Genomic DNA, 19,439 nt, shown 5'->3' on the forward strand with positions numbered 1-19,439 from the left:
TTGACACAATCTTCTTGTTCTCAAAATCCTTCCATCCTACACTTCGTGTCCCCCCTTTAGGACAGCACTACAAAGAAAGCTCTAGTACATTTTCTGGGGAAGGAGCAAAACTGAGTCCCTCTCTGAAGTGCATGCAAACTCATCTACACAGCACAGAGATACTCAAAGCACACCAGGTTCTGAGCAGACTGCTCCAGATGACCCTGCTTTCAAGCTGCAGTTTAGGAATAGATGACCTCCAGAGGTCCCTTGCAACCTAATCTAATTCTATGATTATCTCAAAACATTGATGGTGTATTACACACTGTAATTTCATTTAATTACATACACCAATCCACTACAGATCTGGAAGAGTGTCTCAAGGCAAAAGTAATGATCCACCAAATGCAGAAAAGCATAGCTTTGTTCATAGATGCTCCAGAACCAGCAGGCTTGCAGGGACTGAAGGAACCAACTCCACCAGTGGAAGGGGATCAATACAGAGTGAAACATACATTTACTTCTCTTCCAAAAAAGTCCAATCAATCATTTTTCAGATTTGAACTCAGTTTTGTGGATTTATTAAGGATTACAAGTGGGCCTTGCCACGTAAGGAGAAGGTAGCATGAACTCTGGGTAAGAGTACTAGAGAACTACAGATTTCCCAAGAAATTCAGAACCTGCAAGATCTGTGAAGTCCTGGAATAGCAGAGGGAAGAAAAGGAGACAGATTCTTCACATATGAGACTAGTAACAGCATAAACTCAGTTAAGACCAGCATTAAATTACCAATTTTCATGAGAAATCCAGGTTTCCCAAAAAGTTGTTCCAGTTAAGTTTGTGCTTAGAAGTTTGAAAGTAAGAACCACACATTTTTCATCTCAAGAAGGAAATTAAATCCCCAGTTATTCCTAAGTATTCTGATTCCTTGGGTACGTGACTCATGTTTTTGAACTGATTACAGTATAAGTCAGATGAAATAGACCAAAACATTGTAAAGGAGTGTCTAAAAAAAACAACCACGAGTGTCTGTCCTAATTAACTATGGAAATCAAACACTTACTTCCAGTGTAGCTAGAAAGAAGCAAACACACCTCTTCTAGCAGGAAGCAAGAAAAGCAAAGTGACAAGAATGAGTGACAGCACCTAGTAATGCACTCTAATTTATACTGCTCAGGACAGAATTAGCATACCTCAGTGATCAGAAATGTATGAAACATGAACAAGATTCGCAATTAAGTTTCTAAAAGGATATTTTTTAAAGATATTTTGAAGTTTATCTCAGTATTAAAATCTGTTCTCAACCGAATAAAAAGTTAAAATGCTAATTTTCTTTGGGACATGCTGGCAAATCCACATGCAATACACTAAGATTCCCTTACCCATTGCTTTTGTTTCTTCTCTTTTAGCATTCAGCAGGGAAAATTTGAATTTTGCTCTGACTTCACTTTTTGGACAGCTGACTAAAAGCAAATATAATGACAGGTAGTCTTTGCTTTCATCATCTAATCCCTTTGGATTCACTCTCAGGCACCTGAAAGAAGTGCAGAAATTGTACATTTTAAAGTCATACCCAGAAAAATTCAGAAATATATTTATGAGATACAGTGATACATGCTCCCCAAACAAATGCTTCCCTTATGACTGTTGAGACTTTGAGATTAGAAGAAACCCATACCTGTAGCATTAGGGAAACGAGTTTTCATATTTATTTGCAACTTAATTTTGCAACTTTTGCAAGTGTGGGGGGGAAAAAAACAAAACAAAGCCAGAAGCAGTTGCTAGAATAAAGATCTTACCACTTCATTTTGTCATTTGGCCCTGATGAAAAGGTAGAACTCTTTAAAACTTCACCCATTTCTTCTCGGCAAAAACTGAAGTTATTAATGGTCCACATGTAGGAAAATTTTACTACTTTAACCTGAACAAAAGATGTAGAAAATTTCAATGAAATTAACTTACATATCAAGCATAACTATGAGAACTAGTTAAGACTGTCAGCACAACTCAGTATGTTTAGGGTTTCTTTTAAAAAAATTATTACAACTAGAAAATAAAGCCATTGTAATTTACATAGATTACCTGTGTGTAACACCAGCTTTCAGCCACAGGTCCACTGGACATCTCCCCAGGAGGAGGTGGGGTAGGAACCCTTGACATTGCCACTTATTGCAGGTTTATAGTATCAAGATAGCAATCCAAACGTCAGTAATTCTCCTAAAAAGAGTAATTCACATATTTTGTTCACCCTTTTAAGTGTGAAAAAAATCCATATTTTATATCCATACTATTGTGTTTACTAAACAATGCATCTAAAATTAAACTTCAAGAGGACAATGGCTTTGGTATTTGGCCAAGCTAGGTGTCACACATTAATGACCACTTGTATTCAAAATCTACAGGGTGAATCCTCAAGCAACACTTCAGGTAAGCAAGCACCTATGCATCATACAGTTAACATTAATGTTGTTATTTCAACATCACCTTTGCAAATTACCACCTTGACCATTCCAGTCTTGTTAAAACTTTCTTCGGGATCTTCTCCTTTGATTTGGAGAGTAACTAGGGCCCTGTGAGCATGCAGTTATTAGTACTAATGCATTTGTTCACACAGGCTTAATTGAGTCCTGAAAGAGCACCTGGCCAGTCAGGAGCAGAATAGCAGAATCCCAGGATTTCTCAAGAGAGGGTAAGAAACTTGCACTCAAAGTAGCATTTTCTTCACACATCTTTCAGAGTTGCCTTGTATCTTTAACACCAACAGATCTGACTAAAGCACCCTAATCACCACAGCCACATGCTCATTTCCCTATCAAAGCCCAAAGCTGAAAAACAGTTTATGTCAACTCACCAAGTCTGAAGAACTTTCTAATAGCAAATAAAGCAATCTTGTTATGGATGATCACCTACCAGAGCACTACAATTTCTCCTGCCCATTAGAAATTGAGTCACATGCCCAGATTAATCACATCTAGCTACAGACCTGTAATTAGTCAAGCCCTACTTGCACCAGCCTTTGTACACAGCTAATGAAAGAAGGGGAGCCTGTCAGGGTAGCTCTGGGTTACTGGGCTGGCTCTCCTTCAGGTAGGCCTTCTGACTCTCTAGACAGATTCCTGCCAGAAGAACAGCTTCTAACTTAAGCAGCTCCATTAAATTGCTAAAAAGAAGTGTAATGAACCCTGATCAAACCAGATGAAAATCACAATTGCTTCTGCCACAATACATTTTCTCTCTTAGAACAGAAAGTTTCTTTAAACACATCCTGCTATCACTAAAGCAAGATCAGAAGACAACCATTTTTCTGCAACATTTCAGAGCTTCACCATTCAGGACTTTTTACTTGTGAAAGAACAACATTAGTTGTCTCACTCAAAAGCTGTGATTGCACATCACTATTCATGTTGGAACTCTTCCTCCAGGGATGGGCACTGCCTAGAAACAAGGTTGTGTGCACACACTGGTAAGAAGACACTGCAAGACCACAAGTAATTCAGTCACAATGTGAATGAGCTTACTGTTCCCACAGGAAGAAAAATTCTCTGAATTGCCATGATCCTCAGGGGGTGCTTTCCCTCCTGCCCTTCTGGTATCTCTTCTCACTTGCAGTATGAATTAGCCCTTCCACATTTAAGCCTGCTGACACGGGAATCAGTCTGCATCGCAAATGTATAAAACCCTGAACACAAAACTGATTCTGTTTTTATCAGATGAGGAAGCAGATCCTACAGAATCAGATCCCTTAGCAGATCTCTACTAAGAGATGTACTATGACAAGATGAAAAAAATAACTTAATAGCTCTCCTGCAAGATATGGATCATCAAGACATTAAAGTGTAATCACAAATACAATCCAGCTGCCTCTCAAGTGACTTTTCTTTTCAAATAAAACATTATGGCAATTTCAGTACTTAATTAGCACTTTCCATAAATGAACACTAGTAACTAACAGCTACTCTAATTTTAAGATAACAGAACTTGTCTGCCCCATTTATTTATTTCTTTTTCAATGGGAATTGCATGTATTGCAGAAGCTGTGTTTACATAAATCTTGTTTACAGGTTTACAAACTGGTTTGATTCTCTCTACAGAACCATTCTGAGAAGGACACCTGTGAATGGCCCTCTTTCATAAAGCAAATATTAGTACTTCTATTACTATTATTTCTTGAAGTACATCCTATTCAATGGTAACAACTGAAGCTGTTACCCAAATACATGATGGATTTTAGACAGAAACATATCCTGAAAGTTTTAGAACAGCTTACCTCTGCCTTATTGAACCTATTTGCTCTTCTTCAATTCTCCAATGCTAAATCCAAGAAGAAATACAGCCCATTCCTCACTGTCATTTACATGAGATGCACAGAACTGTCTCAGCTCTAATTCACCAGGACTTAGGTGGGGATGTGCAGATTTACCAAATCTTTAAGGCAAAAGGGCACACAAGCCTCAAAGATGCTAACCTGAAGTATAGAGGTGTTTGGAAAAGGAAGGATTTTCTCAGTGCACAAGCTGATGCCCAGAACAAGTGGGCCACTGTCTGCTGTACTCACTTTATGTGGCCATGGATGGTCATGAAGGCCAAGTGGAACTCTCATGAGTTGACTGAAGGTGAGAAGATGCACCTATACCTCCCCCTTTGTTCTACGTATTGTATTCTGCTTGGGGAGAAGACAAAATACTATTTTGAAGAGTGTGCTTATGAATCATTGATTAGCCACTATCATTAGTTCCAACAAAAAGGTTTTTCAAGCACCAAACCCTCATCACAGCTTGTTAGATCAAATGGTTGGGAACAGATGGAGCTGCAGTTCACAAAACCAGTCTGAGAACAACTGGGCGGAATTAAATCAGTGAAGTGCAGGAAGATACGCCTGTTATCTGCAGGAAGAAACAACTTAGAGGGACAATCTTCATGCTAGAACCTGCATTTAGCTCTGTAGGCTATCACGAACAAAGCATCAGAGGCGACAGGACACTATCAGGTAGTACCTCCAAAAATATTCAGGCAATGCCATGCTTGTCTGGACATGGCTCAACAAACCAGTCAGTGTGGCCATTTTGCCAGGCAGAAGTCTCTGATCATCACAGGAAACATGCACTGGGAACACTAAAACAAGTTTTGGTTGAGGGCAAAAGAAGTTTCTGGCTTCCAAATCAGAGATGCATTTTTAAAGTGTGTCAAGTACCTTTGGTGTTTGTTTGGGTTTTTTAATGAAGTGATACACCCACACTGAATGTGGTGTAGCAGTTGGTGATGATTCCACACTGAGTTTGCTTTCATTGGCTTACTTCAAAATAGGAAAAAAAAGCTCAAAGGTATTCTACTTAACTTATACTCCCAGACCCCAAACATGATAGACTTATCACTTCTACTGGTCTCTTAACGTAGGTGATAGTTTCACCTGCTCATCACTCTGACAAACAGACCAGTCTGTTAAATCAGGATCTTCAAAGAACAGAGTTCTACTTACAGAGCAGAGAGTAGGTAGAGATAACATGAAAAAAGTGATTTCTTAAAGCACATTTTATTTAGGAATCAGCTGAAGTACTTTCCTATTCAAAGAAATACTTGTGTTAAACTTAAAGCCACCTGAAGCTGATTATCTCTAATTAATTACCTCCACACAGAGCATAAAGAAAGCATGGGCTACCCTCCAAGAATATATTTACACTAAATTTCATCAAAAGCTGTATCAGCTCTCTATTTTCTTAACTTTTAAGAGCTCTTAAGATTCAACACTATTTTATATACTAATATAACATGAATGTCATCAAACATAATAGCTTGTTTCCCTTCCCAGGAATTGGACTATTTGTCAACATTATTCTAAACACATTTACTTTTCAACTTCTTAGGGCATGACAAGAACACATTCCTAGTCATTTTACATGTGTTGGAATCATCTCGGCAACTTTTTCACTGAAAAAAAGACTAGTTCTTTAAGTCCCACATGCATTTAAAAACACAACGAGGAATTTTCTACTTCCCCAATAATAAACCTGCAAAACAGATAATAAACCTATTTGAAGAATTATGCTAAGTAATAACATATTTTCACAGCACTCATGTCTTAAGAACAGAAGCTCAGTATAAAAACTACATCCTAAAAGTTATTTCAGAGTAATAGTAGCATACAAGCAGATGTGCATGTTAACCAGTGATCATAGCAATGTTTTATCTTTTTATTTCATTAAGGTACCGCGGTCAACAAATCACTGACAAGAATGACTAAATAAACCGACTGCTGCAGCATATCCAACATACCCCAAAAGTCAAATTCAGCCTGCCAGAACCTAACCCACAGATCAGTTCACCAAGCAAATCAGTGACTTTGTTCTCCTTGCTCAAGAGCAAGAAGGAAAGCATGCTGTGAAATAGACCATCAGCTCCTGCTGACCTCTTCTCTCTGCTCTGCCTTCTTTCAAGAGTGTGAGCCTCCAGGATCAAAGCCTTTTCCTCCCAGGCTGGCCAGACTTTGGCACATCACAGGACTTCTAACATCTCATCACATGATAAAACTGAACATGAGTGAGTCTGGCACAGCACAGTCTTATTCTCGAGTTCTGTCCAGAAACTGAGTAACAAAGCAACATTTAACAGCAATGTCACTGTGCAGTTCCAAATCACCGTGGCAGAATGGAGCCTGCCCTGCCTGAAACATCTAACATCTCTACCCAACAAACCAATTCAAGCATTTAACATCTAATGTAAAAGTTAGAGTAAACTACTGTCCAGGAGCAACTGATATTAATACTGTTTCGCAGTCTCTAAAGAAAGCCTAATAAATTATTATACCAACAAAACCCACGTGCGTTTGAGCAGTCTTTTCCTGAAGAGAACTGAGCATTTCAAGAACTACAAAGCTGTTCTGAATTAACTTTTTTCTTCCTTTGGAAATACTGATACTTCATCACTGGCTGAAATAAAAGATCATCTTCTAAAGGTCAACTGGCAAATAACATCCTGTTCCTCCAAATTTTTATTCCTAGTAAATATGTAATTCAGAAACCAAATGTAGTTTGTCCAATTATACAACCAAACTTTGTTGTTTTTTTTTTAAATAAATCTAAAGTGAATAAGCCTTCCATTAAATAAAATCAGCTTCCAAAAACCCATCCAAAATAAACATGGTCTAGTTGGAGATACTGATTAAATTTCTTCTCATTAAATGATCACCAGTGAAAAATGTATCACATAAGTATTACGGTATTATAAGCATTATATATACACTATCTAGCAGCATCTCTTATTCAAGGTCTCAGCTTTGCTTTTGAAATTACTGAGGTGGCGAATTCTTGGGAAAAATATTTAATTGCTTTAAGGCTCATTATCTTATCAGTTCTCATGTGAGAGAAGAAACATTTATGAAGCTAAAGATGAAGGAAACAAGATCAAAAACATGTGAAAGACATTTTAAGACCCAGGATGAAGTTACTTTTGCACCCCTCATCTCAAGCAATGTTCCAGTTGACTCCCACAGTTCTAGGTAGCATCTATGAAGGTCAAACTGTTGAGGAGCCAAGAATGCCAAGCCCTTTTCTCCTTGGTCTCAAAAGGATTTGTGTAACAGCCACCCTTCACCTTGGTCACGCTTATCCAGCAGTACAAACTCCTGAGAATGAACACTGCTAAGTCCACAAAAGTGTCATTATCTTTCTCACCAAATCTCAGAGACTTAAAAAAAAATATCCAGTAGAAGAGAGAAATTTACCTCTTTTTTCCTCTTAAAGAGTTTAATTTGTGAATTGGTTATGCTTACAAAAATTCATAATTTTTTTAATACTAAGTAGGAAAAAATCTGGACTTTGTAAAAGATAGGATCATTTAATTAGCAGGATTTACAGCCCTTCACAATTATCTTTTTTATTATTTATTATTTATTATTATATTTCCTATATATCTATTAAACTGAATTTTCTGCTGGATGATGCAAAACACAGTAACAGACACTTGAAAGGATTTATTAAGCTTAGGAAGCTTTCCAATTTGTTCAGTATCATCATTCGCTTCACTGAAAACAGATTCAAGATATACGCAGAAAACTGAAATATTGTTTAGTATTTACTGAATTTAATCCCTATCTATCACTGCAACATTTGAGTGAACGGCATTACTAATACACAAACACTTGCAGTTATATATATTCACCCCACTAAGTTAGAAAACCTATAGGTTAAGGACATATACTGCCTCATACATTATTTGTAGTACTTCTAACATACAAATCATTTCCTTTTCCGAGCAAGCAGAAGGGAACAGCAGTTGGGCTATACACACAGAAAAACCCCATGACACTAAAGAAGTGAGAGGGTCTGTAACAGTTAAAAGGAAGGGCTTGTTTTGTTGGTTTTTTGTTTTGTTTTTTTTCAGAGCACAGTATTTTAAAATGCTTGTGTAAGTATATGTTTGCCCTGGAACCACACAACAGCAACCAAGTTTACACAAACCTAAACCACCTTTGGGGCTTAAATCATAAGCTCTGGCTGCTCCTACATGCTTCACACTGAAGATCTCACCCTTGCCATCGCTCAGCTCTGCTGGAAGCTGCGGCCCAGCCAAGACAAACATGCACACTTCAGCACCCACACCACAAGCCAGTTCTTACCCCTCTCTGCACCTCTCCAGTGAGAAAAAAATACTACTCTGGACTGGACCGTGACAACTGAAAAACTCCGTGTACATCCCCAGTCACCCCTACTCCAGGGACAGTAAACTCCAGCAGAGACCGGGCAGGCAGCTGGGGTCAGAGCCATCTTAAAATAGCCTCAACTAAGACTCCAGAATTTAAAAGCACATCCTTGAGGTAGTTCCAGGAGAAGAGCCTCAGCAAGGCAAAACCCAGCACATGTGAAATGCCCAGCTTTTCAGGACAGTGGTGCAGCTATACCTGATAACACGGAAAGTCAGCAGCTCGAAATTAGCAAAGTTATCCTATTTGTTGTAAAAACTGTAAAGGCGAGTATGTGTAATTTTCAGGCTTTTCTCTAAATTTTCTTTCCTATTGTATGCCTTTGAAAAATAAAGTTGAATTTTACCTCAGCTGAGAGAAAGCCTAGTGTCCAGCAGCACCTGAACTGTAAATATCTTACATCATCCAAGCTTATTAATAAAAATCCTTCAGCATTAGTGTTGCATTATTGCTCTGTAATATAGGAAACCTACTGTGTTCCTTGTCAGATAACCTAGACCATTCCCTACAGGAGTCATCTATGCATTCCCCTGGAGAAGTAATGCAAGATTATTTCTTACAGCATATTTCAATTTCATTGCCCAGTCTAGTTTTATGGGACCCAAAAGATGGGTATTTCCACCACGATTCCTCTTGGGAAGCTATTCTATTTAAATAATCTATTGCCACTGAGTTATTTTCCTGGTATACAGCCAAAGCCATCTTTTCCCCTCCTCAGTTTCACTCCATTACTCTTAGTCAAACAAATCATCAGCACATGAAAGTATATTAAATGAAGACATTTTTCCCTAAACACTTCAGTTACACACAATCAAGAGATCACCAAATTGAAAATGCTAATCTTTCGTTTCTGCACATATAATAAAAATACCTACATTACCCAAAGGGAAGTTGACTTCAATTGTAACAATATCTTTCTCCAGAAGATTCACAGTTATTTTGGAGCGTTTTGTTTTTCTTTTGGTTTTAGATTTGTAAGATTTGTGAAAAGCACTGGACTGTACTCTCTAGAGACAGGTGCTTTCATTTGCTGCAGAGAGCTGCTGTACAGAGCATAATGCTCTCATTAACCTCTGCAGATAGTTATCACCTGGAAAGTCCACACTGAAATGGCACAACTGCATTCCACTACCAAAAGCTCATCCTCACAGACATTATCAGGAGGGGTTTTTGATCATTATTTTGTCACGGCAAACAGTGAACAAATTTGTGGCATCTTCATGGACATTTTGAGAGGCTCAAACCAGTTCAATACCTCTTAACAGACCAGTCACAATGAGCATTATTATACTTTGTGCAAAAAGCAACTAATACTTAGAAGCTAAGAAATCAAGCAAAAACTACACTATTTCCAACCCCCTGAACTCAGTTCTGCCAGGGAATCAAGCTTCATTCAATGGTAGCTCACCCATATAGTCTTGAAACTTAATTCAATGCATTGGCTATTAAATGTCATCCACAAGAGCTGATTAGACAACATCCTAGGAAAGACAGGTAGCTCCAGAGGCAGAGCTGCACACTCACTTACTTTAGACAATATCAAGCAGCAATGCCTGAAGCACAGCTGTATGAAAGCCATCAAGGCAAGCAAAATTTGACATCTCAGTCTTGGACTGCAGCTAAAGAGATTCACACCCACAGAAGAAAATCCTAAAAGTTCATAGAATACCTCAAGTTGGAAGGAACCTATAAAGCTCATCAAGTCCACGTCCCAACTTAGTCCAATAGAGGTTGGTTTCTGAAGTTCAAAAACAAGTACACCACCTCTCCTATTCTACTGATTTAAAAAATCCAGATTTTAGTTGTTTTGCTTATACTTTTGGATTTAAGGACAATTTCAAAATAATCTGCTTAAGATCCACTTTTCAACAGTAACAAAAAATAAAGTGATTCAAACCTTTGCAGCTTCCTATAACTTTTCCCACTTAGAGCACAGTCTTACTTGCTCAAGACAGAATATAATTTTCAAAGTATGTTTTATCTCCCAAGACAGAAAAGTTGAGCAAACTTAGCAGCCGTAACTTTTAAAATTATGTATTAGAGTGATTCCTTAGAGCAAAAGCAGTATTCACATTTTTTCCTCAAAAAGCTTATTTCTTTAAAATTAATTTAAGGATTAGAAGATTTCTATAGCTTTCAATTTCCACAGAACCGTTTGATGGCTCACAAGAAAAGACTACTCAACAATAATCATGCTTCTTGTTCCACAACACCAAGCCTTGCTGCTTCTCCAGCACTTGCGACTGCAGAACTCACTGCTCTGATCTGCAACCTCAGATTGCTCACCCAGAGTGAGAGTAAAAGGCAACAGGGGGATGGTGCAGCTTACTCCACATTAGGATCCCCTGCTAGAGGTCTTTCTCCAAAAGGTTAACATGTCATCTGCTCACTTGACAAAACCCGGGTGAACTCTGAGGGTTAAACTGAGGCCTAAGGCTATATTCAAGACTATAGGAAAAATGCTGTCTTGCTAAAAGCCCTAGAGTTACCAAGGTGTGAGCGTGTAACATCTTACACCTGGTTGAATGGGATGTCAGTTCACTTTTCCCCCCTCCTGAGCACAATTTCCTTCTGCCATCAGGTATTTCCTGTACAGTCTGATTGTTTTACTCAAGTTTAAAAACAACAGCAAAGCCAACATAACACAAACAGGCTGGCGTAAGGCTACCGGAGTGGCCTGGCTAATCAGGTACACTTACAGAGTTTTCAGTTTGACAAAAGCAACAGGGTTGATAGAAGTTCTATCAGATCAACCTGTCTTTTCATAAGCTGCTTTGGCTGCCTTCAAGAAGCTTTTGCTGGCAATATGCTCCACAAACCTTTACGCTGCAAGCCGCCACTGCCTTGGGCTGCCTTGTCACCACAGCTGTGGCTGCACAGAGGGTGCCGTGGGGGCTGCAGGCCGCCCAGGCCAGCACCCACTGACATATACGCTCAAACAAGCCAAACATCCCTCCTTGCTCCGCTGATTGCAAACTCACCCGCTGGCTACGGCAAGTACATGGATTCAGTTTCATCTTCAGTGCTGCCAAACACAGCAGAGCAAAAGTGGACACCAGGCCTGCTGCTTTTTGCCTCTGTCCACATGAGACACAGCCCAGCTGTGAACCCTCTCCAGGATTCCGCCTGGTGAAACAGGGCGCAGGGCAACGCCTGCAGTGCAGCCACAGAACGTGGCTTTCACAAAAACAAAATAAAGGAAAAACAAACAGAAAGAAAAAAAAAATGCAACTTCACATCAGGAAATCAAGAAGTCGGCTAACACCAAGTGATGAGCCTGTCTTTACAAGTGACTCTGAAAATCTCTGTGAAGGCTTAGACACTCGTACTTGTTAGTAACCCAGACAAAATAGGTTTAATGCTGATACCGCCACGTACTTCTCCTCTTACCACCCAGTGAGCAGAGTCTCACAGGGGCTGGAGGAGACGGTACGTTTTCAAAAACAACTGCTATTTAAATTATTAAAAAAATATGCCTGGCCTGTAAAACAATATTCAAAACCACCAACTAGAGAACGAAGGCTGATTTTGCTTGATAATCACTATTAGCATCTAACTCTGGAGACAAAGTTTACCATACACAAGTTTTGAGCAGGACCTCCCCTTTTTTTTAAGAGAAGAACCAACCACACTTTGGAAGAACATTATGGATAATAAGGTGCTTTTTGCCATAAGCAAGACAGGAACTCCCCTAATCAGAAGCCTCTCATGGGATGTAACAACATGAATTCAAGTCTCCCAGATGTATTCACTGTTGTGCTTTTTTTCCCTCAGACCAACCACCTGCCCACTGCATTTTGGAAAACTTGCAAAAAATGTAATTATGCAAACTTACTCACTATAAGATGCTTCCATTCTTCAAACTATAACACCCACTGAAGCACAAATATTCTTTTACTGCCATCTTTAATTTACAAAGTTTGTTTGCTGTATGTGCCTAAGTAACAAGTAGAATCTACATTGACATTCTGCAGGGAGACAAAAAAAAATATCAAAACAAGATTTCTTGCACACTATTCCTCTGGAACCACCATATACCAAATGCAGTACCAGACTTAACAGTAACATCACATCAGCTTTGAGAGTCAGTATAGCAATGAGTTATATTAACCCACAATTACCCAAAGAAGCAAGAGTTTTCAGACTATTTAGTTTCTAGTATAACATTTCCAGAACTGAAATAGTATGACTCAAATCTTTACAAGTTCATACAGACCGTAAGCAGAACCTTCCAAACACTTGAAAAAAAAAAACCAACACCTAAAAGTAAGTACAAATCCAGATGTATGCAAATAGCTGCAATTAACTTCACAAACATCACAGACACAACACATTAGTTGAAATGAATGTATTTTGTCCTCCATTACGAGAACAGTTACCCATTTTGATATGCAAACATTAACGTGACCACTGGTACATATGATGCCCATAAGAAGAGTTAAAGTTTAATATTCATCATTATATATTGCTCCATCACAGAAGCTGAAGCAAGCTATATTAAGCACTTACCTAAATTCATTACAAAACAGTTCTGATTTTATCTTCAAGAGTTTCGATTACAAACAAGTGACTCTGAAATTAAATTCAGCTAACAAGGAATCCATCTGTTTTGAAATTTAAGAAAAATTGCCACCAAAGACTGCTGTTTTGTTGCTGAGGTAATGTCTACAGATCAAGTAATTCAAATCCCTATTGTGTTAAATGCTACAGACAGTAAGCAAGTCCTGCCTCTAAAGAACTTTAAGAGATTATTAGCTAACTAATCTGAATCATTAGATTATTATATTAAGTATTCAAAGCAAGAAATGACACATTTTACTCCAATTCAAACCAGTGATTTTTTTACTTAAAGCCATTAAAAATGGCTGTCCTTCACAGGCTACAGGCCACACTGATGGAGAAAACAGATCCATCAATTAGAAGGTAAACCTGAACAAAGAAAGCCAGGAAAATTAAAACTTTTGGGAAAAGTAATTTTTCTAAGAAAAAAACAACATGGAACAGAGAACTAGAAAGTATGACACTGAAGGAGAAAATTATACCAGCTACTCCTCAGGCCAGAATGAGTTCTGCACCTACAGGATATTTCAGTTGTTCAGGAAGCAACAGTTGATGCAACTAAACCCCAGACCCAATAGAAACACCCAAGTCTAATTAATTTTCCAAACATTTAATACATAACAAGTGATTTGAAAGAAATTAAGTGCAAGTCAATACTCTGCCTTAGTTCCTTCATGTCCATTCATAACCCTGTTTATGAACTGATTTTGCAAGTGACTTGACCAACTGGTAAGTGAGCTCTTGGGAGGGGATAAGCATTAAAGAAACAAGTAGGAAGGAGGCAGACAGAAAGCTTGGCTCCCAAGTTTCCCAGTGATCCTCTCAACAGGGTACCTGCACAACAGAGGCAGGTACAACAATAAGAGGTTCCCACCCCATGATCTTTGGAAGTTTCCCAACTGCTGGAGCCATTTACTCCAGGAGCAGCAGGACTGCCTTCGCCAAGAGCTCTCTGTTGCATTCTCCTGGCACACAGTTGCTTTTTCTTTCTATAAAGAAGCCAGTTAAATTACACATCAAACGACAATTCACCTCTGAACTATTTAAGAAGTCAGGTCACAATATAGTGCAAAGAGCAAATGTCACACGAACAAAGGTAGATGGAACTGGGCCAGACTTTTCACTACTCAGTCGATAAAGTGCCACTAATTACAGGCTAGGCATCTGTCTATTCTAAAACGATCCTACAGCAAGAGTACAATCAAACTAGGGCTTGAAACTTTGCTCATCAGCTAAGTAAGCAAAGATCTAAAGCTGGGGGGTTTTCGACTTTTTTTTTTTAATTAAACTTTCTGGCACACTCGTAGTAAATTACCACCTTGAAAGTGCTCACAAAACCCCTCAGCTTCCTAACATATTTAGCAGCGAAATCAAGAAAGAGCACACTAGCCACTTCTAACACTGCTAAAAAAGTTACAAGTATGTAGAGCAGCCTCTTTTATAAAGGTGAGAACTCAACACAGAAATTCTTCTCCCCATTCACCCAGCATTCAACTTCATGTGAAGACCACTTTGAAATAATTTAGTGCATCTTTAACCTCTGAACAAGCATCAGGGAAAAGCAACCTGCTTTTTTCACTAATGCAATGGTCAAATTCTGGAAATAACATACTATGTTTGTTTTATGTCACCTGTTTTTTATGATTTCCACAGAAAGAAAAAGAGAAGCAACCAATGAAAAGTGGCAATTATAACAATCTTCACAAAAATCAAATGCTAAATAGCTTATAGGAGATACAAGGCAGTATCAAGGATAAGTAATCTAATTCAGAGAATTTGCACATGTGAGGTCTCTAGATTATTCCATGCCAACGAGTGTCTGAACCAGCTGAAAGGGCAGCTCACTTTCCACTACATTTCCTAAATGCTATATGCAAACACTGATCACAACAACACTGACAGGGATCCACGTGCTTGCAAACTCCTTGTAAAGAACATCAAAAAACCTTTCTAGCTGACAAAGTATAAACCAGGTGACCAAAAATCATGCTGGAAAGCTGTTAACTCAGGTAAACTGAATCAAGAGTCGGGGGGGTTCTCTGTTTAAGCTCGCTTTAATACTGCACATATACTACAGCCAAAACTCTGCCCCACCACACAAACGAACAGGTGAAATATTACCCAAAAATGGGGACATTTATGCAAAACAATACACATTCTGTAACATAATACACACCCTACTTCAGAAATCCACTGAACTAGCACAAGTAACCATCTTCTCTCAGTAACAACTACTACATTCTCCAAATTGCCACCGTGAAAAACCCGAAACCCTCACACAGTTGTAACAATTCCCCCCTAAGGACTGAGCTCGAACTGAAGGAGGCATTTCCTACTGCCATTTCAAGATGCCATTTCACTTCCAACAGGAATTCTTTTGCTATGGGTGGGACAAGAAATAGAAACCAAGTGCCACAAGGACGTGAACTGGAAACTTTATCAGGAAATCAAAACAAGGAAGAAGTCTCTTGTGTGTACACACACATTCTGCAGAGAGAGGAAAGGAAAGAGCCAAGGTGCGACACGCTCTTGGAGAAGACATCTCTGGCTTGATGGAGCACACATTAAACAAACACTGAGGCAAGGGCCTTCAATTCTGTCCTAAAAATGGAGGTCTAAGACATACTCACAACAAAACACAGTCTGTTTGGCTACCCAGCTGCTCTTCCTCCTCAGTCTCATGACCTCTGCAGAGTGAGGAGAGGGCTTCGTGTCCCTCCAGCTATGGTAGACTTCTGATATAGTAATTTGCTCAAGTTAATACAGCATGAGGACATCATTTTGCTGCCTGTCATTAGCTGATTGTGGGGCATATTAACTGATTTGATGGAGATGGCTAAGGAACCACCGTGACTGTTAAGACAAAGTGCTTTAACATGTATAGTGAAAAAAGACCTAAGAAAAAAGTGGGAAGGGAATGACATTGATACTTTTCAAAGTCTTCATGTTTTGATCCAGGCCACAGTATTTTGCAAATCACCAGGTTATGATTACCAGTATCAGGTCACTGCTTTTAACGAGTGTAACAATCTCATGTAGATTTCCTTAACTCTTAACTATGTTTTGCTAAATACAGAGGAAGCCAAAAGGGCAGCACGTTGTATTCTGCTTTATACAGATACAGACACAGCTACAAGGAGCATCTGAGCCTGTCACAAAAAAACTGTCAGAAAAAAATAACACAAATATCTCCTTGTCATGAACAGGAAAAGAAAACAAGACAGGATGGAATAGCTTTTTAATGGAAGACATGCAGAAGCCTACTCCTGAGCATACCCCAGCACCTGGAAACAGGACACCATATAAAAGGGGATAAGATGCAAAGACATAAATGTGAACAGACAAGGTAGAGATGCAAAGACTACATGAAAGAGTGGGAAAACAACAAATCTGGGTAGAGAACCAAGGCACAGCTCATAAAAAGAGAAGTCAATGAGATCTATGAGCAAGTCTTAACCACACAACATATTGCTGTCCTCAGCTATTTCTTTTCCACTTCAGCTTATGTTCTAATGAGAACTAGTTTCATTCTCTCTCTCATGCTTTCAAAAGCACAGAAATTATTAGATAAACACGACATATAGGAAAAAAAAAAAAAGAAAGAAAAAAGTAATTTTCTATTTTGTGGGTTCAACTGAAGATCCAAGAGCTGTAAGCAGTGTGCAATGACAGCTGAAATCAGTGATTAGGCCAGAAAAACCTTAGTGGCTTTTCAGTTTTATATTTGTCTATAACATACTTGTTGCTATTAAAAACTTGTGTAGCTCACAATGCCTATGCAAGTTCACAATGTAATTCTTTATTTTCACTACCAGTTTCTAAAGCGGGCTGCAAATCACTGAAGTTCAAAGTTTGGCAGAAAGCTGTTTCAAGGCAATGTAACACCAAGGATATTTCTGGATTTTTAAAATCTCAGGTTTCCAAAAGAGTTAGAAGTAGTTTCTGGTGATGTACCAAAGCCTGCCATGTTTGCAGCTTGATATACAGGAAGCATGTTGCTTTAAACTTATTTGTGCTTTTCTGATCAAGTATCTACTTAGAGAAAGGGGGGGAAATCCTCCACAAATATTTATGTTTGTCCTCGTCACACATCAGGCGGATCAGATGGAGAAGCCAGATAAAACACTTTCAGAAGTGAATGCTAAGTGTGCCTATAAGAAGGGATTTTTACTTCCAGGAATCATCAGGGTTTTAGTAAAAGCAGAAAAAGGAAGAAAACTTTTTCTTTTGTTTTTAGCAGTTAAACAAAACGCCTTGGCAGTCACACAAATGGCTCTGCTTCAGCACCACTGTGGTACAAATTCCTCTAACCATATGGGATATCTATCAAAATAATGCACTCTGCAGAACTGATAAGAATAAGGAACGACCCAGCTTGACTCTCACAGATTGTTCTTCCTGGCAGGAGGTTAGCAACAACCATTTTTGTTCAAATACTATTTTTATGACTCTTCACACCGTTTTAGAAAGAAAACTAAGAACATCTTCAGACAGCAAAGCCACATTTTAAAAGAAACTGTTGATTTTAGCACACCGCAGCTAAAAAATAGTTGATTTATCAATAGTGCTCATGCTATTTCCTTTGCTTTGCTTTTTTCCATTCTTCATACTCCCTCCCCACTACTCCTGCTCTCGAACAGCCACGGCACGATGCAAACTTCACCAGACTCCCCTGGATTTCAGCAGATGACATCAGGAGGTGAAAACCGGTGTTGGTCAACACCACTTCCTGACCACGTCGAGCATGGTGCACGCAGCAGAGGAGCCAAGCACGACGAGCTTTTCGACATCACTCACTTGCTGCTACAGCGTCCCCGAAAGTTTGCCACAGCCCGAGAGAGCCAGCCAGAACCCCCACGTTTCATTCTCTTCCCCCCTCGGAGGATGAGGAGGACAGGCCGTCGGGGGGCAGCTGAGGGGCACAGGCAGAAGATGCTGGAGGCGGCTCCGCGGGCAGCGCTCACGCCGAGGCCTGCGCAGCGCAGCGCGTCCTGCCCGCGGCGCGTTACCTCCGTGGGGCCCGCAGCAGCACGGCCGCGAGCAGCCGGAGGCCCGGCCGGAGCGGACCCGGCCCTCCCGGCGATGCCGCGGCCCGAGGGACGGGCCCGCAGGCCGCTGCCCCGGGCAGGGGGGCCCGGCGGTACCGGCGAGGGGCAGGGGGAGCACAACAAAGAGCCCCCTCCTCACACTCTCACACACACACCCCCCCCCCAGCCCGGGGCGGTACGTACCGGAGCGCGGCGCTGGCTGGGCGGCGCGGCGGCTCTCATACTGCCGGGGCGGGGGAAGGCGTGGCGGTCACCGGTGCCCGGCGGGAGGCGGAAGCGGCGAGGCCGGGCGGTGGCGAAGCCGCATCGCTGCCCGCGCCCAGACCCGCCGCTGCCGCTGCCGCCGCCCCCCTCTGCCGCGATCGGCCCCTCGCGGCTCCCGTACGGCCCCGCTCCCGCCGCCGCCGCCGCCGCTCCCGCACTTCCGGGCGGGGAGGGGTCACGCCGCGCCGCTTCCATCCGGGCCCTGGGCGCGCGGCCCCGCCCTCTCCCTCTTTCCCTCCCTCCCTCCCGCGGCGCCCGGGGCGGGGCGCGAGGCCGGCCGTTGGGCGGGGCGATGGGCGCGGGGCGGGGCGGGGCGCGAGGCCGGCCGTTGGGCGGGGCGATGGGCGCGGGGCGGGGCGCGAGGCCGGCCGTTGGGCGGCGCGGGGCGGGGCGCGAGGCCGGCCGTTGGGCGGGGGCGGGGCGCAGGGAGCGGGGCGATGGGCGCGGGGCGGGGCGCGGGGAGCTCCCGTGCAGCAAGGGCCGGGTCGCCATCCCCCCCCTCGGGCCGGCAGGTTCGCGCCGCGGGGCGGGCTCGGCGCCCCTGAGGACTCCCCTGTTTGAGTGCGTGTTGCTCCAGCAGGTGACCTGATGACGAGCGGCGAGCGCCGCCGGCTCCCGGGCGCGGGGAGCGGGCACGCGCTGCTCCCCCGCGGGCGGGGCTGCCGGTGGGTGCTCCGCGTCTCGCCGCCCGCCCGGAGCCGCTCCCTGGCTGCGGGCTCCGGTGCCCGCCCCCGGCGGCCGGGAGAGCTGCCAGTCTGTCTTGGCCCAGGAGGAACAAGTCGCGTCCAAACCATTGACATGCACCTTTCTAGTTGCTCCTGAAGACCAACAGCGTTACAGAGCCACAAAGATGCTGAAGGGAGTGGAACATCTCCCTTATGAGGAAAGGCTGA

The 19,439-nt window shown here is 41.7% G+C and overlaps 1 protein-coding gene across 1 annotated transcript in view; it reads right to left on the reverse strand.

Annotated features, from left to right (window-relative positions):
• Positions 1-18,701, reverse strand: part of SPOPL (speckle type BTB/POZ protein like) — a 33,983-nt gene extending 15,282 nt beyond the window's left edge. Inside the window, exons 1-4 of the mRNA XM_051623389.1 lie at positions 18,466-18,701; positions 2,062-2,196; positions 1,779-1,900; positions 1,362-1,513 (exon numbers count right to left, since the gene is read on the reverse strand). Coding sequence (XP_051479349.1) covers positions 1,362-1,513; positions 1,779-1,900; positions 2,062-2,139 — 352 coding nt within the window. The 5' untranslated portion in view covers positions 2,140-2,196; positions 18,466-18,701. The remainder of the gene's footprint in view (positions 1-1,361; positions 1,514-1,778; positions 1,901-2,061; positions 2,197-18,465) is intronic.
• Positions 18,702-19,439: the final 738 nt, after the last annotated feature.

The sequence above is a fragment of the Apus apus genome, chromosome 6 (assembly GCF_020740795.1).
Source record: "Apus apus isolate bApuApu2 chromosome 6, bApuApu2.pri.cur, whole genome shotgun sequence".
Classification (NCBI taxonomy): domain Eukaryota; kingdom Metazoa; phylum Chordata; class Aves; order Apodiformes; family Apodidae; genus Apus; species Apus apus.